At 46.7% G+C, this 25,330-nt stretch overlaps 1 protein-coding gene across 3 annotated transcripts in view; it reads left to right on the top strand.

Annotated features, from left to right (window-relative positions):
• Nucleotides 1–20,840, top strand: part of Ubr3 (Ubr3 ubiquitin ligase) — a 177,469-nt gene extending 156,629 nt beyond the window's left edge. For 2 of the 3 annotated variants that reach the window (XM_050187188.3, XM_055076002.2), the window contains 5 exons: nt 3,662–3,790; nt 8,478–8,654; nt 13,350–13,559; nt 16,551–16,690; nt 20,341–20,840. In XM_050187188.3, coding sequence (XP_050043145.2) covers nt 3,662–3,790; nt 8,478–8,654; nt 13,350–13,559; nt 16,551–16,690; nt 20,341–20,458 — 774 coding nt within the window. In that variant the 3' untranslated portion in view covers nt 20,459–20,840. The remainder of the gene's footprint in view (nt 1–3,661; nt 3,791–8,477; nt 8,655–13,349; nt 13,560–16,550; nt 16,691–20,340) is intronic. The other variant, XM_055076000.2, reaches the window with a different exon arrangement.
• Nucleotides 20,841–25,330: the final 4,490 nt, after the last annotated feature.

Here is a 25,330-nt window from a genome sequence, read left to right on the forward strand (position 1 = left end):
CCCGTTACCACATCGACCAGCGGCGGATTTTCATCACGGCCACGTTGCCTAGGCCATTGGGTCTAATCGGCACTGCTTCATCGGGCGTCGGTGACAAAAGTTAGGGTTTGGTGTCGAATCGATGCAGTTCTATTCGCAGCAGGCGCTCGACACTCAGAAAGCCGACAAGCCACCTCGCAAATGAAAGTGAGCGCACGGGATACTAATAAAGTTGTTCATAGCCGTCATTTCTGTGAAATATGAAACGGCGGTCTATCGTTATCTATCGTTACCGATGCCGTTCGTAGATGCACATTGTTGTTTTTATTATTATTATTATTATTATTATTATGTTGTCATTTTGGGCAACTCATCACAAAACTAGCTTTGTGTTTAAATGGTGGGCGCAAAAGTGTCATGACGTGGTTGCCCCTTCATTGGCGCAGACGGCGGGTGAAGAAGTGGGAAAAGAGGGGGGGACGTCGCACGAACTTGCCGTGACGCTGTCATTTGTAGAATCTTTGACAGGTGGCATAACCTGCTGAACCTCACAAAGAAACGGAACGGACGATGTCTGCTCTTTACTGTCGGCGTTGCAACACGAGTCACGTGATGCAGGGCCCTTTCATCTGTCATGCCGATTGGCCTTACGATAACCCACGTGCCATAAAGTTGGGATAGCTCTTCTGAATTTTGGAGAAAAACTAGAAAGCAAGCCTTTCTGTGCAATAAATAAAAGATTGCTGCAGAAAACAGGTCCACTATTACGCTGAGAACATCATTGGTATTCAGTACAACAGAGCGTCACTAATTCATTAGCTTCAGAGGAAAAAAAAGCACTTGATTCTATTCAGCAGAAATTATATTGATAAAGAAAATTTTCCAGACCTTCATACACTAGAAGTGAGCTAGCTGTAATCAGTGCTGGCATACTGATTTGGTGTTCCCTTTAATAAGAATAGACTGTACTGTATGTCTTGATTTCTGTATGTATGTTACTGATAGCTTACTAGATTCTTCTTGTGCAATGTTATGTAATGCAATGCTATGAGTCTTTTCCGAGCATGTGCAGCACCATATTTTTTTGCCCAAAATTTGTGAGCATTAAATTTTGGGAAAAATTTTCTGATACTATTCAATATTTGTCTTTTTTTCTTCTTGATTCAATTCAGTATTTGATTAGGAACCTACTGTTCGGTGTTTACACACTCCTAGTATTTTGTGATCATAGTTTTGATATTCATTTGTGTTAATTAAATGCTTTGGACTTCTTGAATACTGAAACTGTTAGTGAAGTGAATGCTGAACAGCATAACATTCTGTTGAATTTTTTATTAAGCTTTCGAGCTGTTCCTGAAGCCTAGGTAAATGAAAAGTAAAACAGTGCTGGGCTTCCTGTGGAGTCTTCATGATTATAGGGTAGGCCAGTTTGATCATTGATGGTGCACAGGAAAAGTAGTAGTAGTACATATATGTGAATGTCCGTCGCAGCCACTCTGTGGCTACAACCTGGTATTCTACTACTGAGCTCGAGGTTGTGGGTTTGATTGCTAACTGCCATGGCCACATTTCCAGTAGGGACGAAATGCAAAAGACACTTGTGTGCTTAGATTTTGGGGAATGTTAAACCCCCAGACATCAAAATTAATCTGGAGTGTTCCCTCCCCTCTGTGGTGTCCCTTTAAGCCTATTTGTTGCTATGGGACAATAGACTCCATAACTTCGTAAATGTGATTCTTTATTTGAATAGAGTTAAACCTTGATATAACAAAGTCAGTAAAATCGGCAATTTGCTTCATTATATTGAAATTTCATTCTATTGAAATTCAACCTTTTATGCAAATAAGTACTACAGTCAATCTTCGATTTCCCTTAGAAAGAGGCCACAGAATTTTCCGAATTGTCGGGCAATTGAAGAAAGCAAATTTGAATGAGAAAACAATTCATTTTTATAAATTTGGGAGTCGGCGACGAATGGTACGGTTTCACGCGACATACACCAACGATATATTCTCGGCGGTACGAATTAAGTGAAACCAGGCACGCTTTCGCATGTACTTGGCCACCGCAGTTGATAGCGTCACCCGCACTGGGATGACATTAGCAGGAAAAGCGCTGGCAGTGGGGAGTGAATGTTTCGGCTGCCTCTCGCTCCAATGGGTCGCCAAATCTCAAGATTAAGCAATGTCCAATACTAAACGTGCGGTAAGACAGCTTACGTAGAGCCATACTGTCTTGGCACAGCTATTCTTTGCACACGTGGCAGAGTGCATCTAAAGGAGGGTGCGCGGGTGCATATGTGCTCAGTTGCGCTTACAGCCATGTGCAGCCACGGCCAAAATGTGTGCCAAAAATCGAGACATGCACTACTTTACCCCCCCACTCCGTCCCGCCCCCTCGCACGCACTTGATCACGTTACCGTCACTTGCTCCCCTCCCCCTCTTTCCCATTGCTTGTGCAGGAAGGCGGCACTCGTCAAGCCACCATCTTTCTTGTCCCACCTTCGCACACTTTCAGTCATACCTAAAGCACACAATGCATGAGGCGCGATAGGATCTTATTGCACTTTGAACATGGTGTGGCTCCACCTTGGTGGTCGCTCTTGTCGCGTGGTGCATGATTTGAGAGTTCCATTTGCTAGTAACCACTTGTAATTCAATCATTTGACCATCAGCATCCGCATGTTGTCTCGGCAGTCCTCTGTGGCAGCAGGGAAATTTCGTTTTATTGAAATCGCATACATTGAGGTTCTAAATACATGGTGTTCTATGGACAAGAGGTCATGAAAAGTCAAACACTTCGTTATATCGAGAAGTTTATTATGTTGAAGTTCATTATATTGAGGTTTAACTGTATTTTAACAAACAGTTCTAGCAATGCACAATCCCTGGGTGAGATCGCGCAAACAGCGAAAGTCTGTTGAGTTGCTAATGTTGCTAAATAGGAGTTTGAATGTACGCCCTCGCAATTTTTTAACCATAATGTGTGAACTTTGACTGAGTGACATGTCAGCACCTGAAACGGTGGGAGTTGCTGAGATAGATGACGGTATGCACAAGTGCACAAAGCGTTATCCGCTGTGAGCATTGTCTGCTACTCTGTTTGCATCAGTAAAGCCATGCATGGGTTGTCTGCACAGTTCTGCTTGCAAAAAGCCAGTGTGAGAATAGGTGTACGTTAAGATGTTTTATTAGCAATGCACTTTCCATTATTTCTTATTACTGGTACACATTCGTGTGCCAGGAAATAAAGATAAATATGGAAAAGGAAGAAACTTTATGGGCACATTAGAAGGTTTGTCATAAGAAGGAAGCAAAAGCGATGATTGCGAATATTTGTAGCTGTGTGGCCTGGTTATTTGTGGTAATGTGCAATGGGGCTCTGTAGGTAGCAAAGGCAAGGGTGTGTGCCTTCCTGAAGCAGACAGTATAGCAGACAGCATTCGAAGAACTGGAGATTGCTTGTGCATACCATTGCCTATCTTGTCTCTTCTAGCCACTATAAGATGATGACATGCCATGCTGTCCATGCTTGCACATTTTGGTTAAAACATTTCGAGAGCGTACTCCAAGTTACCAGTTCGGCAAGTAGGAAAATCTTGAGACTGCACTGTGCCTTCAGGTTTGGTAAAGTCTAATTTGGCTCTGTTTGCTTCCTCTGCATGCAATTTGTGTTGACCAGCGGCAGAGAGGCCAGGAGTTGACAGGACACCAGCTGGAGAAGCAAGTGATGGCCATGTGTGGGCCCTTCCTGCGCATAGCTGCCCTGCTGCAATCGCACCTTTTCGAGGAGAAGCTGCCCACAGCCGCAGTGAGTAAAAAATAACATTTCATCTTTGTTTATCTGCATACTACCAGAGATAAATGAAATTTACTTGAGTGATAGCCAACTAGGATATGTTTTCGGTACTGCTTTCACCACTTCATAGGATGTTGGTACAGCTTTGGTTGCCGTATCTAATCACATATACCATCAACTACAATATGCCATTGTTTGCTGCCAGAAAACCCCATTAATCAGTCGTGAGTAATAGCCAACTAGGAGATGTTTTTGGTTCCACTTTCATCACTTTTTACTATGACGATGCCAGTTTGGCTAGTATGCCTATGCTACATTCGGCTGGTTGCATTGTAGAGCCCTGGAGTGCTCTGGTGGTGCACTTTACGTTTTGCTGGTTGAAATCGAGCGCTTGGAACACACATTTGCCTGGTTTATTCAGTGCCACGCTCTATACTCACAAACTACTTTCTGTTGCAATGAAGGAGAAGCTACAGCGGCGGAGAATTAGCACTATTTTACTGTGCCAAGTAGTCTGGCAACATTTCATGGCGCTTTTGGGTTCTTGTAACGGATACTGCGACAGTTTCGAATTTGCCCGCATGCATAAGAGATAAAGCAGAAGTCAACTTCAACACTCAACAGTGTATATTGTCTTATTTTGCTGCTGTAAAAACAAGATGTTTATGTCTTCTCTTCCCTAGCTTAAACTAGCGTGGATGAAAATGTGGGACTTTCTTCAGGAGTGCTCTTGCACGAACTCTACCTCCGTAGATTTCTGTTCATTGCCATGGTAGGTCGTACGTGAGTATAGTTCAGAGTGTTCAGAAGAGAGTCCATCTCCGACTCCAATCTCAAGAGGGCTCCGCATCACCACACACTGAGTCAGAGCATCGTAGGAACCAGTCAAGAGTGCCGTTAGTTCAGAGCTTCCACCATCTTCGGTGGCCATTTGTGTGAAATAACATTATCAATTACTAGTACAGTTAAACCTTGATATAATGAAGTCAGTAAAATTGCCAATTTGGTTCATTGTATTGAAATTTTGTTATATTGAAATTTTATGCAAATAGGTACAGTCACCGATGGATTTTTCTTACGGGAAAGGGGCTACAAGATTTTCCCAATTACGGGCATTCGAGAAAGAACAAATTTAGACGAGAAAAAAATTTTTTTGTTAAATTTGAAAGTCGGCAATGAAAGATACTGTTTCACACCATGTCAGTGACATCCTCGCATCGGCAGTACAAAGCGAAGCATGCCACGCTTTCACGTCCATTCAGCCCCTGTGGCTGATAGTTGTTGCCTGCAGTAGAATTATGCTATTATGGAAAGCACCAGCAGCGGGGAGTGAATGCTTCATCTGCCTCTCACTTCAATGCGTCTCCAACAATACTCAAGATCATGCACCATCCAGCACTAAACACGCGGGAAGACAGCGCACATAATGCAATCCCCTCTTGGCTTGCCCAGTCTTTGCACACATGGCAGATTACCTCACATGCAGGCTGCGTATGCGCTCAACCACGACAGGTGGGCTAGAAAAGGAGACACGCCAACCTGACACCCCCTCCCCCCACTCCCTCCCCACCCCCTTGCGCACACTTGATTGCATTACCACGAGCTCCCTCCCCCTTTCCCTTTGCTCGTGCGGGAAGACAGCACTCATCAAGTCACTGTATTTCTCGGCTCACCCTCACATGCTTTCATTTGCACTCAAAATATACAGCATGCTGGGCACGATAGGATCTTATTGCACTTGATGATGCTACTCTGTTATGGCAGTCTGTCTCGGTTGCGCGGCCTCCATTTGACAGGTGTTTTCACATGCAACTGCATGTAATTCAATCATCCGATTTGTTGGTGCTGATAAAGTGGCTGATAGCTAGCAGCAATATACAGTAGAACCCTGGTTATACGTCCCCTGGTTTTGTGATGACCCGGGTTTTACAATGGATTACCGCAGTCCCGGTGAAGTCCCCATAGAAGCAATGCATTAAAAACCCCGGTTATCCGATGCAATTTTGCGCGTGACCCGCGTTATACGACCACTCTCGTGAAGCGCGGGACGAAACGGCGGACGAAAGAAAAGTGCCGCGGGTCTCTTTCCTCGCTCCGTCTCTCTGCACGCAGAGCACTTGACACCACTCGACTGGTTCGCTCCGGCGCAGCTTTCTTCCCTGCTTCGTCTCATCGTTCGTTTCTCTCTCCTCCACCAGCAGCCGCATGCGACACTCGCTGTGCTGAAATAGCGCCTTTTCTTCTCCACAATCACTTTGTCCCTCTCTTCTCGGCGACGTCGCCTCTCGTCGTGTTGGGAAAGCGTTTCTCTCCTTCCAGTTTCCAGTAGCATATCGTTGACAAGGTAGCGCGGAGAGGCCTAGGTTTATCGCACATGTTCTTCGTCGTAATCCCAGTGACCAGTGTTCAGCTGAGGTATTGAGTTGCGTGGAGCAACGCGACGGACGATGTCCTGAAAGCGGACAGTTCTGTTGCTCGGCGATAAGCTGAATATTATCGAGGAAGCGGAAAAGCGGCATGGAGCCACGAAAGCCAGCATTGCCCGGGACCTCAAGATACCCGGATCTTTGCTTAGGATGATCCAGGCAAACAAAGCGGTGATATTGCAGAATGCCAACAAGTTCGGGCTCAAGTGGAAAGCGGCAAAAGAAGGACAGCATGAGAAGTTAGAAAAAGTCCTCGTCAAGTGGCTGCATCAAGCACAGAGCTCTGCAATCAACGTTGACGGCGCCATTCTAAAAAAAAAAGGCCGACCTTGTGGCATTGCGTCTGGGCATTGACGGCTTTCAGGCATCGAATGGGTGGCTGGATCGCTTTAAAAAGCAAAACAGGATTGTGCACAGCTGCTCCTGCGGAGAAAGCACTTCCGTGGACTTTTCAACGGTGAACGAGTGGATGGAGTTGCTGCCGGAGATGATTGCTGCATACAAGCCCTGTGATGTTTTCAACGCCAATGAGAGCGGTATTTTTTACCATATGCAGCCCAAGCAAACCCTTGCGTTTAAGGGTGACAGCTGTCATGGTGGCAAAGTGTAGTAAAGAGCGTGTGACGGCACTATTCTGTGCTAACGAGGACGGTTCCGAGAGGCAGCCCGTGCTCATTGTTGGAAAGTTTGCAAAGCCACGGTGCTTTAATAACTTGAAGACCCTGCCGTGCAGCTACAACTTCAACAAAAAAGCGTGGATGATGTCTTCACTCTTCAGCAATTTTTTGCAGCAGCTGGATAACAAAATGGGTGCTAAGGCAAGGAAAATACTATTGCTTTTCATGGACAACATACCGTGCCACCGACCCGATACGTCCAGCCTGAGGAACATAAAGGAAAGGTTAGCCAAGGTTTCATTTGGTGGAGCAACCTTCTTCAAGGCTGCTTTGCCATCCATGTGCGAACATCTGATATGATATACTGATGTACTGATGTACTGATATGACATTTTGGGCTTATTATTTTGTTGCAGTATAAATGAAGGCCTAGGCCCTCTAGATCCAGGAAAAATCGTTGGCAAGCATCAAAGTGGCCTAGATAACGTACCATAGTCGACTTCCGTTAGTTCAACCCTTGTCGGACCGCAAGATTTGGTTTAATTATCTGACAGGTCGATTTATCAAACGACAGCAAAGTGAACAAATTCAGATCTCTTTTTTATTGCTTGAAGTAGTCCGTAATGTCTTTGTTTCTTGCTCTTGGAGCATGATTCAACTAGCATGAGGGGACGAGTGCTGACATGTTTAAACCCTGGCTCAGCCTGACACGACACAAAACAAGCAACAATTTATTGCTTCACGAGCAGAAGGAGCGCTTGCCACTAAATATAAAAATAAATTTATATAACAGGGCTTCATACCTGGGGAAGCACTGGCATCATCTACTGAATTTCTTGTGTTTTCTAGTTTGTAGTAACCACTGCATGCCTGAGAGGGTGCCAGTGCGTGTTGGTAGGGATAGAATTAACCGAAGTGGTACGCTTTCGAGTTCGAAGTAAACAAGTTTTCCTACCGTAGCACAGTATGGTTTCTCGCTAGGAGACTTTTTCAGTGCATTCGAATTAAGCAACAAGTCGAATTAACAGAGGTCAAAATGACGGGAGTCGACTGTACAATACTTTTTTCCTATAAAGCAGTTTCAGTTTTGGTACCCAGGAGAAGATTGCGTCATGACATCGTGATACACTGGTTAACTCCATTTCTGCATTTGCTGTGGCTGCCACACGTGAGCTCAGCCAGAAGAAACAGATGTAACACTCCAGTTTGCTTGTTTATGAGCAACATAGCTAGTCTTAGTCTTGGATGATGTTGGCAAACTTTGCTTGGTGTCCAGCATGACAATGATGTAAATGACACCAGCCATGGCATTTTGAGGCCAACATTACTTTAAAATATCCCAGTGCATTTCCACACCATCATACATAGTAAGTGTCATCCTTTCATGTGAAAGAAGTGTGGGGTAGAGTTTATACCACTTTGATGCGTCTGTACTTCACTAAAAGCACCGAGCGTGATAAGGCTACCTTGACAAAGGTGAGGCATCCTATCAAAATGGAACACTGCCTTTCTGAGGAACAGTTTCATTTTCAGTCTTAATTGTGGGCCTCTGTATATTCTTTCACGTTTTGTCGTAATCTGGAGAGCTCGTTGTCTAGGATATTCACACGCTTCGCAGCAAGTCTTCATTTTTTGGTGCACTCCTGCTCTCAACAGGATCCCGCGGACGAGCTGGGCATGCTGTGCCTGTTTCTGGGACTAGGCCGCGAGGGCCAGCCTCCCCAGTTGGCTGCGGCAGGCGTCTCGTGGGTCACCGAGAGCCCCCAGGTTCTCCTGCGCTCCTGGTGCCGTGAGTTCAACCAGTTTGCTGGCGGGGTCCCAGTGGCTGCTAGGGTAAGTGGGAAGAATATTTTCTGGCAATTAATCATGCTGAATATTAAGTTTAATGCCAGCATTACCCTGAAACTACAGCGTGCTTTAAAGTAGCAGATGTCAAATCTAGCGAGAGTCATAATATTGTAAAGGCAGTTTGGCACCCAAATCTCAGCCGTCCCAACCTAACCCATTGCTACTCTATCCGGAAAGGATGATGCAGAAGCCAAGTAAGAAGCACAAGAAGGAAACCGGGGGGGATACCACCGTAATTTACCAATGGAACTGCCGCGGGATTCGCAACAAAGAAGCGGAACTATTATTACACATTGACGGGCAAGAAAACAAGCCCGATGTAATTGCTCTACAAGAAACAAACGGGAAACCAAGACTCCCGGGGTACGTCACTTACACGGACCCCACGGAGAACGGGACGGCGGTGCTCGTCCGCAGCAACGTGGCGGCAACTCAACATGTCACGGCGCAGGGTGGGTGCGAGCACACGCTGGTCGAAATTCATGCGAGAGAAATTGGCAGCTCGGGCAATTTATTTGTAATGAGCGCGTACTGCCGGCTGTCACAACGGCAGTATGAATTTGACCGCATCGTGAGCCAGGCGAAAGGTTTGGCGGGGACCAGGCCGCTCCTGATCCTCGGCGACTTTAACGCCCCTCACACAACGTGGGGCTATAAGTTTCAGTTCAAGAGAGGAAAAGCATTGGCCAAAGCAATGGAGGATCACGAGATGGCCCTCCTGAACGAGCCGAACGTAACCACCAGAAGAGGCAACAGTGCCGCGAGGGACACCACGCCAGACCTGTCGTGGTTATCAGGCACGCTAGACGTCTCCTGGAGAAGCGAAGAAGTGGACCTGGGGTCTGACCACAGCGTGATTGGCATCACGATCCGAGGCTCCCGATATCGGGCTGTGCTGGGGATGGCGCGGATCACGGATTGGGACAAGATGAGAAAGTTTACCCAAGAACAAGAAGAGGCATCCGAGGAAGACATGGGAAAAGCTGAAACACAAAGGACCTACACCGAATGGGCGAGGGACCAGAAGAAGGCCCTCGATAAATTTACCCAAGAAATCGCAACGACGTCGCAGACACCGTACGTGGACGCCAGACTGACCCACATGTGGGCGGCCCGACACTCGTTGACGTGGCGGTGGAAACGTCAGACACACAACAGAAAGCTGGCCAAGTGCATAGCAGTCTTGAACAAACAGATCGCCGAGTACGCGGCCAAACTATGTAAGGAAAATTGGCTGAAGACCTGCAACGGCCTACAGGGCAAGCTCTCGACGTGGAAGACGTGGTGTCTCTTGAGGCATCTGATCGACCCGCTGAGTAGCAAAACTGCGACCAATCGCAACCTCACCAAAGTATTGAACACGTACAAGGGAGACGGCCGCAGGCTCCTGGAAGACCTGAAGGCCAAGTACCTAAATACAGAGCAGGGCCAGTACCCGGTGCCAGAGAGGTACGAAGGACCCAACAACGAAGAACTGGACCGGCCGTTTACCATGACGGAACTGTGGACAGCGATAGATGACAGTAACAAGAGAAGTGCACCCAGCAGGGACGCCATAACTTACAAATTACTCGGTAACATGAGCGGTACAGCGGCCCGCGGCCTCCTAGAGCACATTAACGAAGCCTGGGAGAGCTCGCAGTTGCCGAAGGAATGGAAGGACGCCGAGGTTCGCTTCATTCCAAAGCCCGGCAAGCCCCTCACGATGGACAACATGCGGCCCATCTCCCTCACATCCTGCGTGGGGAAGGTGATGGAGCGCATGGTCCTTCGCCGGCTGCAGAAGCACCTCGAAGAAACGGATCAGATGCCAGAGACGATGTACGGCTTCAGGCAACATCTAAGCACCCAAGATGTGATGATCCAACTCCACGAACTGGTCGTCAAGCCGGCAACGAGGCACGCGCCGCGCGGGATACTCGCCTTCGACCTGAAGGGAGTGTTTGACAATGTGTCCCGCGCGAGCGTGTTGCAGAATCTAAACAAAACCCGGTGTGGCCGAAAGACATTCGGCTACATAAAAGCTTTTCTGTCAAACCGAACGGCGACCATCAGGATAGGGGAGGAGAAGTCGGACCCTGTCGAGCTCGGCGATAGGGGCACCCCTCAGGGATCGGTCTTGTCGCCCCTGCTCTTCAATCTGGCCCTGCTGCCCCTGCCTGATCTACTCAAGCAAATTGAAGGCGTGGACCACGCATTCTACGACGACAATATTACGGTGTGGACGGCCCGAGCCGGATCTGATGCCTGGATGGAGGAAGTCTTGCAGCGGGCGGCAACGACCGTGCACGAGTACGCAAAGTCGTGCGGACTGAGCTGCGCTCCCCAGAAATCAGAGCTGCTCATGATCCAACCGGGAAAATCCAAGAAGGAGCTGCCGCCGAACGTAATTATCACGATCGCCGGAACGACCATCAAGCCAACACAGCAGATTAGGATTCTCGGCCTACTACTTCAGAGCTACGGAAAGGCACAGGCCGCCATTGCAAAGATCAAAACTACAACCGAACAGATACTTGGGATGATTCGGAGGGTATCCAACAGAAACCAAGGCCTTAAAGAGGACGATGCCATGCGCCTGGTACGCGCGTTCGTCGTGTCGCGGGTTACCTACTCCGCCCCGTATCTCCAGCTGACGAAGGCGAATAGGGACACCCTAAACACGATGCTTCGTAAGGCAACGAAACAAGCACTGGGCATGCCCATATACTCGTCCACGCAAAAACTGCTAGACATGGGCGCCCACAACACAGTGGAGGAGCTCATCGAAGCCCACCTCTCTAATCAGAGAATCCGGCTCAGTCACACGGAACACGGACGAGCCGTCCTACGCAAGATAGGATGGCAGATTGAGCCAGTACCCATCAAGACGGCCCTTCCGGAAGACTGGAAAACGATCATTCAGAAAAAAACCCTTCCCCGGAACATGGCGCCGGGCAAGGACGACGAGAGGCGCACCGCGCGAGCCAAAGCCCTAGCCCGGAAGCTGGAAGAGAACCCCAGGGTCCTCTACGCGGACGCCTCGCTCCGAAAACACAGTGACCGTGCAGCGGTGGTGGTTACATCAAAAGACAGGCTGATCATCAGCGCGTCCCTGAAGACAACAGACCCCGCAGTTGCCGAAGAAGCGGCCGTGGCCCTCGCACTCGCACAGCCGAGCGTGGACACCGTAGTCACTGACTCTAAGACAGCGTACAGAAGCTTCCGCAGGGGGGTAATCTCCTCCACGACCCGAGCCATTCTAGCCAAGCACAAGCCTCCGGGAAGAGCCATAGAGCTCTTGTGGGTCCCGGCTCACTCGCAGGTAGCAGGCAACACCATCGCCGACTACCATGCCCGAGAAATGTCAATCCCGGCCGAGCACGAGCCGGAAGAGCTACCGCACCCGGTTACCAGCTTTCGGGACATTACCCGGATGTACCGAGAGGAAATGTGCAGACTGCCAGAACCGCACCCCAAACTCACCAGGCAACAACAGACGATCCTGCGTCGAGCGCAGGCGGGATCGCTTGCGCATCCCGTATTGATGAACCGCATGTACCCTGCGGAATACGATATGCTCTGTCCTTTTTGCAGAAGAGAAAAGGGCACCCTGCCGCACGTCTTGGCAGAGTGCACAGAACCCAAGACCCCCCCTCCTCCCCTTCCCACCAAAACCCCCAATCCCCAACCCCTTGAGCGATGGGAGACCTTGTTATCCAGCCCCGCCTTACCAATTCAGCTCGCACTGACCGACAGGGGCCAGGAGCTGCTGGAAACATATGGGTCCCAAAACTAGGGAACCACCCAACTGGTGCCTGCGTGCACCACCGATTTATTTCGGGCCCAGTAGATGTTGCTTCATCATACTCTATCCTTCTGCTTGCCCTTCTCTTTCTCTTCTTTCACTTGTGGCGTTCTTTGTTATCATTGCAATGTATATATCTCTGACCATCATATCGCTTGTATTCATTCTGCATCGAGAGACGACACGGTTGCTGAGAAAATCCCCATCGGAGATAATAGGTGGAACTTCGTTGTCCACGCTCATCGCCGATCAACACATATTGTGATGAAAACAAAGCATCATGGTCATGTAGTCATCGTAGCAGTAAAACTTATGGGGTTATACAAATGTGTGTGGTAGGCAACAGGCAAAGGGGGTCCTGTTCTTGCGGGGGATCTAGGTGTAACATTGACCGAGTATTTTGCTGGGATAGGTAGTGCATGTTGACAGGCTTGGCAAGTATAACGTTAGATGGAGTAGACAGAGAAGAAACAAGACTGTTTCCCCATTTGTTCAAATTAAAATGAATTCTTGTGTTTTACGTGCCAAAACCATGACCTGAAAACCACGACCTGAGTGGGGGGGCTAGAAATTAAATTTTGCTACCTAGGGTTCTTTAATGTGCACCCAGTGTTCCGTACATGAGCATTCTTGTATTTCGCCCATTTTGGAATGCTGCCGGTGGAGCTGGGATGAAACCTGCAATTTTGAACTCAGCAACACAACCCCCTAGCCATTAGGCAACCGCGACAGATTCTTTGTTTGTTCTTGAGGACGTTTGTTATCGTTTCCGTTCTAGGTTGGGTATGCTGGCCAAACCTGCCTTATAAGGAGTGTGAAAGCAGCCAGCAATTTCAGTATCCCTAGTTGTTAAGTGTGCTAGAATGCTCCAAGCGTTCCTCGTCTTGCAACAGGGCCTGATGTCAGTGAGGTGGAACTGGGCCCAGCCCCGGCTCCTGTCTCTGCCGGGCCGCTATGATGAGCTCTTCCAGTACTACCACAGCCGGGCATGCAGCAACTGTCACAGCGTGCCCAAGGATCCGTCTGTGTGCCTCGTGTGCGGCACACTGGTCTGTCTGCGTGAGAGCTGCTGTCGCCAGCAGGCGCACTTCGAGGCTGTGCACGTGAGTTGACTCGTGCTGCCCTCTGTTGCCCTTGCCTGTTCTCCGGCAGTGAGGCTTGTGTGCATCGGGCTTGTCAGCCTTGTTTTATTGTTTCTCAAAAAAAAAAAAAAAAGATGAGGCTCTTGACACTTGGGCGTGAATGAGATGTAATGGCTATAGCTGTTGTCCTTAGATGGTTTTCGCAGAATCCCACATGATCTGGAAAACTGGAAAACATTAGGATAACTCCTGGCAAATTCTGGAAAGTGCAAAAAAGGTTCCCTCATAATCTGAAGAAGTATTTAGATTGCATGCAACAACAAACGCGCTGTGCAAACTGTTCAAGACGCATCTGGTTAGTGGGCCCTCTGTAAGGTCCATTGAAAAATTATAGGCCTATTAGCTTACTCCCAGTATTATATAAAATATTTACCAAAATAATCTCCAATAAGGTAAGAGCAACACTGGACTTTAGTCAACCAGGGGAACAGGCGGGCTTCAGGAAGGGATTCTCTACAATGGATCACATCCATCTCATTAATCAGGCTATCGAGAAATCCACAGAGTACAATGAGCCTCTCTATATGGCTTTCATGGATTACAAAAAAGCATTTGATTCAGTAGAAATACCAGCACTCATAGAGGCATTGTATACTCAAGGAGTACAGACCGCTTACCTAAATACCTTGGAAAATATCTACAGTGATTCCACAGCCACTTTAATTTTACACAAGAAAAGTAGGACGATACATATAAAGAAAGGAGTCAGACAAGGAGACACAATCTCTGCAATGCTATTCACTGCGTGCTTGGAAGAAATATTCAAACTATTAAACTGGGAAGGTTTAGGAGTAAGGATCGGCGGCGAATACCTTAGCAACCTTCGGTTTGCCGATGACATTGTTCTATTCAGCAACACTGCAGACGAGTTACAGCAAATGATTGAGGACCTTAACAGAGAGAGCGTGAGAGTGGGGCTGAAGATTAATATGCAGAAGACAAAGATAATGAGTAACCGGGCAAGGGAACAAGAATTCAGGATCGCCAGTCAGCCTCTAGAGTCTGTGAAAGAGTACATTTACCTAGGTCAACTAATCGCAGGGAACCATGACCATGAGAAGGAAATTCACAGAAGAATAAAAATTGGTTGGATTGCATACGGCGGACATTGTGAGCTCCTGACTGGATGCTTACCGTTATCATTGAAAAGGAAGGTATACAATCAGTGCATTTTACGTGTGCTGACATATTGGCAGACTCGGTGACTGACAAAGAAGCTTGAGAACAAGTATAGGACTGCGCAAAGAGTGATGGAACGAGGAATGCGAGTTATAACTTTAAGAAACGGAAAGAGAGCGGTTTGTATCAGAGAGCAATCGGGTATAGGACGACATTCTAATTGACATGAAGAGAAAAAGATGGCGCTGAGCACGTCATGTAATGCGTAGAGTAGATAATCGTTGGACCATTAGGGTGACAGAATGGGTACCTAGAGGAAGGGAAGCGCAGTAGAGAATGACAGAAGACGAGGTGGTGTTACGAAATTAGGAAATTTGCGGGTGCTAGTTGGAATCAGTTGGCGCAGGACAGGGGTGATTGGAGATCGCGGGGAGAGACCTTCGTCCTGCAGTGGACATAAAATATGACGACGACGACGACGACGACGACGACGACGACGACGATGATGATGATGATGATGATGATGATGATGATGTAAGGTCGCCTTATTGAGTATTGTAGGCAGACCACTTCTGGGAGAACCCTGGCTTGGGAGAACTAAGGCTTGTTCACTAACTAGCTGTGAACTTCTTACTTGTTCAAAACCGGTTATCTTTTTTCTACCTATAAATATTTCGTTCCTTGTAGATTTGTTGTTTGAAAAAAATGGATAATTAAACCTCAAATGTGCCATGGTGCTCTACATATGCGTTTGCAAATTATAGGCAGCCGAATGCAGACAATGTGTCATACATGTGTCATGCATTTATTGTTCTGTCATCAAAAAGTGCATGTCAGTGATTTTCTGTTGTCCAGAAGCTTCTGACAACATCGTTTGTAAATTTAGAATGCTCATTAGGCCTGAGTACATCAAGTAGTAGTAGCAAAATGTAAATGGAATCAAATAAGCTATTAGAAGTGTTCAATGTCATGACTATTTGCCCATCACCAGCAAATGTACCAGTGGGCAGCAATTCTGGCTCTCAAAACTTGTCTTGAAATATATTTTGTATGGCAGTAAAAGATTTTATTTAATACAGAATTACTGCTTATTGTAAAATTGTTGTTTTGATTTTTCTTTGTAGTTAGGAACATTTTACAAAAGGAAGAAAGCCTACATTGCAGCAATAATGTTGTCAGTGACATATATGGTAGTCAGGTTTTCTCAAGTACATGAGACACTGAGAGGGAAGAAACATTGGTCTTAAGTAATCTTACTACTCTGAGATCACAGCACCAAATGAATGGATGCACAAAGCTCACAAAGACAGCTGCTATTACCATTATTTGGTCCAAGCCAGTACTATAGTCGGTTCTTTTAGTGTGCTGAATATATCACCACCAAAAAAAAAAAAAAAAATGACCTTCAAATATTTCAAACTCACACTTTTCTTTGCCTGGGCAGGCTGATGTGCTTCTTATACTACTAGGCTCTTCATAGAATCGTAATGGAAGGTTGTAAGATGTATTGTGCTGTTCGCATTACTGGTACTGGAGTTAGGCAGCATTATCATCAGTAAAAATGTATGGGCATGCATTTTTCCCTGTCACCTATTAACAGGGCTCTACATACAGTGCCTAAAACATTTAGTTTGTTCTTAAAGTTTAACAGTACGCAGATTGCATGTCAAGGCCCTAGAAGCAGCGTCACTATGTTCATTGTGGCCATTTGGCATTACCATGGGCACTTTGTACTACAGCATAGTTTCTTGTGTTTTTCTTGTTCTCTGTGTGGCCTTGAGTGCAAGTTAAATAGCTTATTTGTCTGCGTATTCTGTTTCCTGCGCTGTACAGCACTCCATTAACTGCGGCGCGGGCACGGCCATCTACTTGGCGGTGAACTCGTCAACAGTGATTGTGATACGAGGCAAGCGGGCCTGCCTCTGGGGCTCCGTCTACCTCGACAGCTTTGGTGAAGAGGACAGAGACCTCAAGTGAGTGCAAAACAACCTAGACAGTGAAGTTATCCTTCTAGAAACTCCACAATGTCAGTCTTTGCGACAGGAAAAATGACTTCATTGTGGAGAACATTGCAGCTGCAGGAGGTTGCATTTTTTTGTTTTGCAGTTCGAATTGCTTGTAAAAAGGAAGAGCAGTGTACAGTGTTGTTCACTGTTAAAGAAAACACATGAATGTAGACCATGGGTGCACATTCGCCCGGCTTTGCAGCAGGTGACGTGTTCAGTGCTAATGGCGCCTTGCCGTGCCCTTGTGTAGTGCTTTGACATAAGTTTAGCCAGCATTTGCAGCTGTATGTGTGTATACATGCAGTTTATACGTGTAGTGTAGAACGAGTTACAAATTTTGTAAACATATTGTTTTGTCGTTGGTCATAACTAGGTGTACAATATGCCACTGCAGCTAAGCCTCAATACAACATGTGTGATTTAGCAAAATCCACGCTATAACGAACTTTCTTAGTTTCTTTATCATGCTCCCATCTACCGTATTTACACGATTGTAAGTCGACTCGAATGTAAGTCGACCCCCCCCCATACGCTTGACCGAAAAAAAAGAAAAAAAGAAAAGAGCATACCCGAGGGCGCATTCGATAACGAAAATTTATTAGTAGCTGACATGGTCACTGGACTACTCGTCTTCACTAGTGCAGCCATCGTCATCGTTGCTGCGGTCCCACAGCGTGTCGTGGTCCAGCGAAATTTCAAATTTGGCAAACGACCGCACCAGGACGTCTTGCAGGACAGCAGCCCATGCCAAATGCACCCAACCACACGCAGCCGTCAGGGAGGCTCTTTTGACAGGTCCGGTTGGCGTAATTTCGCAGTCTTCTGCCGCCAGCCACTCATTGTACTCACGGCGGAGCAGAACCTTAAAATTAAGGCGAAGGTCCGGGCTTGTTTCATGACCACGTCACACTTCAATGGCAGGGACCGATCACGCATTTCAGCGACGTACGCCGCAAGCTTAGCCTACAGCTGCGGAAAGCGTCCAGACTTCGGCACGTGGGAAATTTCTCACTTGCCGTAGAGTGAAAATTTCGCTTCGCTGCAGTCGCCACTCTCACACCACCCGTTTAGAAACATCGAAATTGCGGCCCGCTGCGCAGTGATTTGTTCAGCGTAAAGGATGGCAGCCCTCTTGAACGCTGCTGTGAACGAGTGCCGAACGATTAGTGGGCCTGCAGCACTCATGACGACTGGGGAAGCATAGCAGTAAGCCGGCAGTCAAGTGGAACACGTCAAAAAGTTGGTCAAACCGATACCAATGCCGTTAAACAGAGAAAGAGAAACCCGCGAGCGGTGTCTGCTCTTCCATGAGCTACCGATACTCCCCGCAAGCGCCGCCGTTCTGAGGGTGCCGCCGCAAATGGGAACAGCGGTGTTTCCATCAATTATCGACACCCCCCCGCTCCATGAGTGTTGCATGCACTGTAAGACTCTCAAAAATGTTGAAAAACCCTTCCGAAAAGCGAACAAACACGTGGGATAGCGAAAAGATACAGGTAGGGCCATGGAGCAAACATAAAATTGTAACTACGTTGTAGCTCTCGTTGGTATCGCTTTTATTGGCGGGGCCATGTTTTGGTTTCGATTGTAAGTCGACACCCCAACTTCAGACTTTCAAATTTAAAAAAAGGAGTCGACTTACAATCGTATAAATATGGTAATGCCAGATCCTTTTTTTAAGGTTTAGTGAAACAGTCTTGTTCCACAATTTTGAGTTAACCATTTCCACGCCTGGCACATGCATGTACCTGGAGCCTCTGTGACAAGCAGAAATAAGAACACTGCCCTACTATGACCTTATCATTTTCACGCATCCTTTTGCATGTGAATGTTGCAAGTAAGCAGCAAAAAATGACAGCTGCCCAGCAGATAATGGCATGCGCTGCATTGCCATTTGTTCTGCCTATATGGAAACCACATTGGTGCTCCCCATTCATTCCCATGATTTCACAGATATGCTCCAAAAAGGTTCAGGTGACCTTTTGGGTCAGTAACGATGAGCTTACCATGAAAATAATGTGGCAATGATGAAAGGAATGTGTGTTGTATCAGTGGCGTCATTAAAGGGAATGATTATCACATGCGAAATCACCGTGATCTCGCAATTGTTACCTAATACACCATTGTAAACAAACGCATTAGCATCAGAGCCTGGTACAATAGCATACGTCATCACACATGTACAAATCACATTGTACATTTGATACACATACATTATATACACATATTGTAACGGGAGTCCAGCGCCTTGAATGGGCTCCAAGCGGTACATGACGCACCCAAATCTCAGCCGTTCCAAAATCTTAACTATTTCCCTGACCCACTACTACTCTATCCTTTTGCTTGCCCTTCTCTGCCTCTTCTTCCACTTGCGGCATTCTTCGTTACCATTACATGCATGCATGGTGCCATAGGGTGGTGGCCCCCAGCAGTAGGTGCTGGTAATGCTTCAGAATCCTGTGAAGGAATTTTCGCTGTTGAGATATAGAAATGTTGACCTCACAAGTGTGTGATTTAACAAACTTTTTACTGCAAGTATGGCTTGATGGCTTGGTTATGTCTAGAGAGATCATTTTTAATTGCAGTAAGGTGGAGAGGTCGGCCTGAGTGAAGTGCCTCCAGCCTGCTACTCCATGCTTGGAAAGGGGTTCGGGGAATGACAGATAATGTGAAGAGGAAGGAGGGTGGTGGTATGGTGAATATGATGTTGATGAGGGCTCCACAGCATACTGGTTCTGTGCAACGCATACGTGTGCACTTTACAGCACACCCATCATCTTTACGGGCAAAGGTAGAAGTTACGGCAGCGTAGCTAGAAGACTGTCTATAGCTCTCACAATTTTTGCTGCTGTTAGCGCAACTGGCGTATTTAAACCAGACAGTAGCAGCTGCAGGGCGTTGATTATTTGTCGCAGCATGGCTTTGATGGCAGAATACCATGGTGATTTTTCAGTGCGCTGTCCTTGCTCGCGCTGACAGTCTAAGGCCCATGTGCACAGCAGCAAGTGTGGCCATACATTAGATTCCGGGCTTTCAGGGCTCGCTTGAAGCAATGGTTCGGAGAGATCTATCGATGTTGATCAACTAACTTCTGCTGAACCTGCGAATGGAGCCAGGGAGCTCTCGTTCGGACCTACAGCTTGTCCACGTTGACAACGAGATCGTCTTCTCTGGTGTTGCGCTGACACTGCCGCCTCTTTGTGGGATGTACGTGTCTTGCTCATTTGCTTCAGTATGTTTATCTCATTTTTCTGTTTAGGACAATCCTTGGACAATCCTTGGACAGTCCTTGGTCCATCGCAATCAAGCATTTCATTTCTTTTACTCTGCTGGCACAGTGGAGGCATGCCATCTGGCCTGTGCAGACAGCGCTGACATGGCCTAGCTTTAGGCTCTTGTGACATTGCAGTGGTCAGGGCACATAAGGACGCACCGGGTGTCTCACGTAGCCCGCTTGGTTATGTCTAAGTTCAACCGTACTTGAAGTCTCCAAATTCAACTGTTTGGACCATGCTGCCCTTGTCATGTCTCTTATCTTTTCCCTCCCATTTAAAAGAGCCTGATTTGAATCGAAATGTTGATTCAAAATGTTTTTGGTGTGCCGCACATGCACGCAGGCGAGGGAAGCCACTCTACTTGAGCGTGGAGCGGTACCAGCTGTTGCAGCAGCAATGGACAACACATGCCTTTGACCACACCTCAAGACGCTGGGTGTGGCATAAGGACAACCTGTGATGCACCCCTGGCCCTCCTTCCCCTCGGCCTCACCCACCGCATCTGCGTCTGGCCGCGCTCCAGGACGCTGTTGGCCACAACTCTGTGGTGCCGTTGTTCCCCTAGGCTTGTTTCACAGATGCCTGGACGCTGCGGGTGCTGCAGCCGTCACTTCTATCTGCCTTTTTCCTCACTGCACTATACATATGTACAGGCGAAGTTCTGCCGCTGCTGCGGGGAATGGCGCGTAGGATTTTCTTCTTCTTCTTTTTTTTTTTTTTTCTGTGAGATGCAGCTGTCAAGTAGCACTGCAGCCAGGCCGAAAGAATACAGTATAATACTAGTATAGGAAGTTGCAAAGAAAAAAAATTGCTGCTTGTTTGCATTAAAAGAAGAGAGTTGAGATCACACGTCTCTGTCTCCATACAGTGAAAGCTGTCCTGGTAGTTTGATGTCGAATACAATGCTCACAGTATCTGTGGCATTCTGTCACCAAGCGCAACGTTATAGGTTCGATTCCCAATCAAAACAACTGTGTTCCAGTAAATGTGAAGTGCAATAATGCTCATGCTGCAAGATTTCAATTCAGTTTCATCTCAGAGGTGCTCTTAGTTAATCAAGACCCCTTCACTCTGGAATCTCTTGTAGCTTTCATCTTACTTTATGACTTAAGACTGCACTGCTTAAATAAGCTGTTGATGTTAAGAAAAAAAAAAGTAAAAACCGAGAGGCACTAATGCTTTAGAACTATGCTCAAACAGCGCGACTGAAACAAGGACACGCAGAGGAACATACGTAGTACCACAGAACAAGCGCCTGTTCTGTGATATTTGTCTCTGTGTGTCCTTGTCGCAGCCCTGTAGTTTGAGCACAGTTCGAAAGATGAAACAACTAGCCCTCAACAAGATTTTAATAAAGCTCTAATACTGTTACTAGCAGACCTGTCACAATGACTATATTGTAGGACCTGCAGGATGGCATTGAGAAAAACAAAAGGGATTCACAGTACACGTATAAACAAAAATGAAAAAGATGCGTTGATATTGATTTCCTCTCATATTTTTTCAAAAGCCCCTTCCTGCATTATGTAAACTGTCCTTATCACTATTTCAGTCACCGTCTAGCTGCTGTGGGGTGGCAAATGAAATGAAGTCAGTGCGTTGCACAAAGAACGGAACCACTAGAAGGGAGCAGGACAGTGTGCTGCGAGCTTTCGCAAGTCAACGCTCCGTGAAACCGTCCTCTTCGCTTTTTTCTCTCCCCCGTGCCTGCGAAAGTTGGCCCAGCACATGACCTCTCAGACGAGGCTGTGCTGGGCAGACTGTCCATATGCTTGGTTCACTTGTGCTGACTGGCCTGCAACTAAACTTGAAAAAATGCCACTTCATGACGCAGAAGCCTGTGATTCTTGGCAAAGTTGTATCTAAAGACAGACTCCTTCCTGACCCATCGAAACTTCGTGCTGTCACCGAGTTCCCCAAGCCAAAGCCACCCAGAGAAATCTGCGCTTCATCAGCCTCTGTTCTTAATTCAGATGCTTTGTTCACAATTTTGCCTCAATTATGTAGCCTCTGACAGGACTGTTAAATGATGCCAATGGTCTGTCTTTGTGATCTCTTGCGTGCGACGCTGCATTCAAAGTAAATTCATTATGCCTCCACCTGTACTACAATACTATGACTCTACCACCACAATCATACAAGAACCAGCAATCATTCTTGGCACTGTCGTTGCAAAGCGCAAACACGGCTACATAGCAGAGTGCAATAGTCTTACAGAAAAATAAAGTTAGGTCTAATTTATTTTTTCACTAAAGTAGGTTACCATAGCAGAAGCTGAGCCTCATGCTTGAGCACTGCAGAAACATCAGAAGTAACCACAAATAGGTATGCAACTAGCATGTGGTTGGCGATGTGTAGACCCACTCTGCATGGCTTGCACGGTCGCGGAGTTTCTTGTTTGTTCCAAAGGCTATCTGCTTGAAGCTTTCTCTGGCACTGTTGCCCAATTTATTCCAATGAGCGCTTTCGTTGATGCAGTGGTTTCTCGAGACTGATCTGTGTGTTGTAAAATACAGCTAAGCCAGATGCCTCCCTGCGGATTGGAAATTGAATCGTAAGCTGTAAGGTTTCTCTAGCTCCCGCACCGTCTGGGTCAATCGACAAGCGAAGGGTGACTCCCAAGTTTAGGAGTGGAGAAAGATGTGTAGAAGCATTCTGACACACATTTATGATGGTAATTGAGCGTTTCAATCGTTTCAAGATGAGAGTTTCCGTAAGCATATACGTACGAAAGGGCCAAAAATGCACCTGTGTATAGCATATAAATTGAGAGACCCATGTCTTTGTATCCAAATATATTGCGCTATGCGTCTGCAAAATTAAGTATTCGACACATCTCTGCATTTGTGTGTGTTAATGAGTGTTTCAATCGTTTCAGGGAGTGAGCACTAGCCACGCACTGCACTAATGAAGAAGAGCGTGTGCTCCCTGAAGCCGCCACGCCAATTACAGAGAGCTGGTCTGGCATCCTCACAACTGTTGGTTTTGTGGGGAAGAGGTGACAACAGACCATTTTTTTTTCATTGCTTGTGAAGCATTTTTCAATTCTCAAAAAAAAACCAAAAAAAACAACGGTAGAAACATCTTTCAGTTTTCTTTGATTAGATTTGAACGTTCCTAGTTTACTACTCTTCGGGGCCTCCACTCTTGGGCACAGGGTCAGGAAAGTTTGCGATGCCATTCAGGATTTTCTTGTTGGTTAATGAGATTCACCGCCGCATTCGCAAACAATCCTTGACTTGAATCTTTTCCTCCACTTCACCGAGTTGATTACCCCTCGACTGAAGAAGACGCTATGCTTCTCAAGAATTGCTGTGGAATGTCAATGAAGTGTAGTCATCACTTCTGTCGAGAGGTGGTTCTATCGTTTATGTACTTGAGTCATGCTGGAGTGTTGAGAGGAGAAATGTTCTAGAATACGAAGCTTAGGCTATCAATCAAATGGGTAAAAATCAGGCCTTAAGGTTTGCATTGCTTTCCTCTGTATTGATTTGGTTGGTTGTATTTTTGCTTTTATTTAATATTTCGTTTTCATGAAATTGTTATCTATGATCTGTCTCTTCATTCTGATCTACCTATTCAGAAATCTTGTTTGAATTTGCTTACAATATTTTTTTTTTAATGTGGGGAGCTTTAGATTTTGTGCATGCAATCTGAGGGTATGCATGCCATTGGCCTTACAGAAGAAATCAAAAAGGTTAGAAAAGAATGAAATCTTGGCGTGGCACTTTGCATATGCAAAATAAACTTCCCATTAAACGACTTGGCTTTTGGCCAATCTCCCAGAGTGACATGAAAACTGTTTACAGCGCAAACGCATGCAACCACAAAGTATAAGGGACAGGACACAAGCGCTACAGGACACAAGCAACCTACCCAGAGTGGGTAGGTTGCTAACTTCTAGGCTCTAGACCTGCACCTAATCTTGTGACATGAACCAAGTGTTAAGGCCATGACAAGAATAATGACAAGGCGAGTAGCCTATGGGTTACCATCAGCTAAACCATTGTACAGTATCATCGCAATCGATCAAGAGCCGGTCTCAAGAAAGCCGCTGAACTTTGCCACCAAAAAGTGGGATGAGGGGTAGCAAAAGTCTGCAACACCATTAACTTCCTGTGAGGGGGGTAAGTGGATCAGAAATGGCTACCCAGTTAGCCTGAAGCAGGCAGGTTTGGTGTGGCCATAACGATTGATGATGCAGCTTCTGTTTCTGGTAGCGGAAGTATGTGGGTTACCTATATTCGACCTAGGCATAAACTGCTTCTGCAGTAAAGGAATGCCTGGATGTCATTTGGGCATTCGTAAGGTTTCATCCTTATATATATTGTTGACTTATCAGCATTGCAACCAAGCACCACGCCTTTTGTTGTTTGTCTTCCTTAAAGGGCCCATTACCAGACCTCATAGCAAATTTTGGTTATACGCTGAAAGTTCTTACGTGTCCTCTAGGGAGCATTCTGCCGCAAAAATTTTTCAAATCGGCTCATTAATAGCCGGGATATAAATATTTCAGTGTCGTGAACCCATGATTTCAGGAGGCAAGCTTCACCGCAAACATAGACGCTCTCTCCACTTGCCCCCTCTGGCCTCCGCAAGCGAAGTTCCTTCCCTGCGTTCTCCCATACCGGAGCTCGAGGATCGCGTTACGCATACGTCACGAGCCCCGCCTTTATTATTTTTTTTTCACCTCGCTTTTTTTTTTTTTTTTGCGGCGTGGTGCACTTACACTGAGGGTGTCGCGTGCGAGCTGTTGCGATTGTCTCGTTTCGCGCAGCTCGCGATTTTGCGCGCTGTACACGAGGACACCTGACTAGCGGTATAAGTCTGTGCTACACGAATACTGAGGCAGACACAGGCGGATCACAGAGCATGATACCGCCCTGGAACACGGTAGAAAATGACAGTTTCGGTGTCTGCGCGCGCAACTGTACGACGTGGGAACAAGCAAACGAAACAAAAGTACATCTCTCTTGCTGCGCAGAGATTCGGTTTGTGTGTTTTATTATTTCTCTAAGTTTTAATTCGTCTATTCAAACAACGTATTACACAAATAACAGATGTCTTGAATAATTCTCGAAGTCGCGTGTCACCATGAGCGACGTCGCAGTATGTGCGAACATGTACGTAGGCGCACTAACACGTGTACGTCGTCCTCCGGCTTGGAGTGCAACGGCCGCGAGGAGAAAGGAAAACGTCGTTCGGTTTTGAAAATTTCAGATCTTTCTGCGATGTAATACTTTGCAGACACGATCGTTATCGCGCAATGTATGCTCTGCGCTTGTCAGCTCAAAATGGCGAGACCTGGGGCGGCTTGCACGAACACTTAATA

The sequence above is a fragment of the Dermacentor andersoni genome, chromosome 2 (genome assembly GCF_023375885.2).
Source record: "Dermacentor andersoni chromosome 2, qqDerAnde1_hic_scaffold, whole genome shotgun sequence".
In the NCBI taxonomy this organism is placed as follows: domain Eukaryota; kingdom Metazoa; phylum Arthropoda; class Arachnida; order Ixodida; family Ixodidae; genus Dermacentor; species Dermacentor andersoni.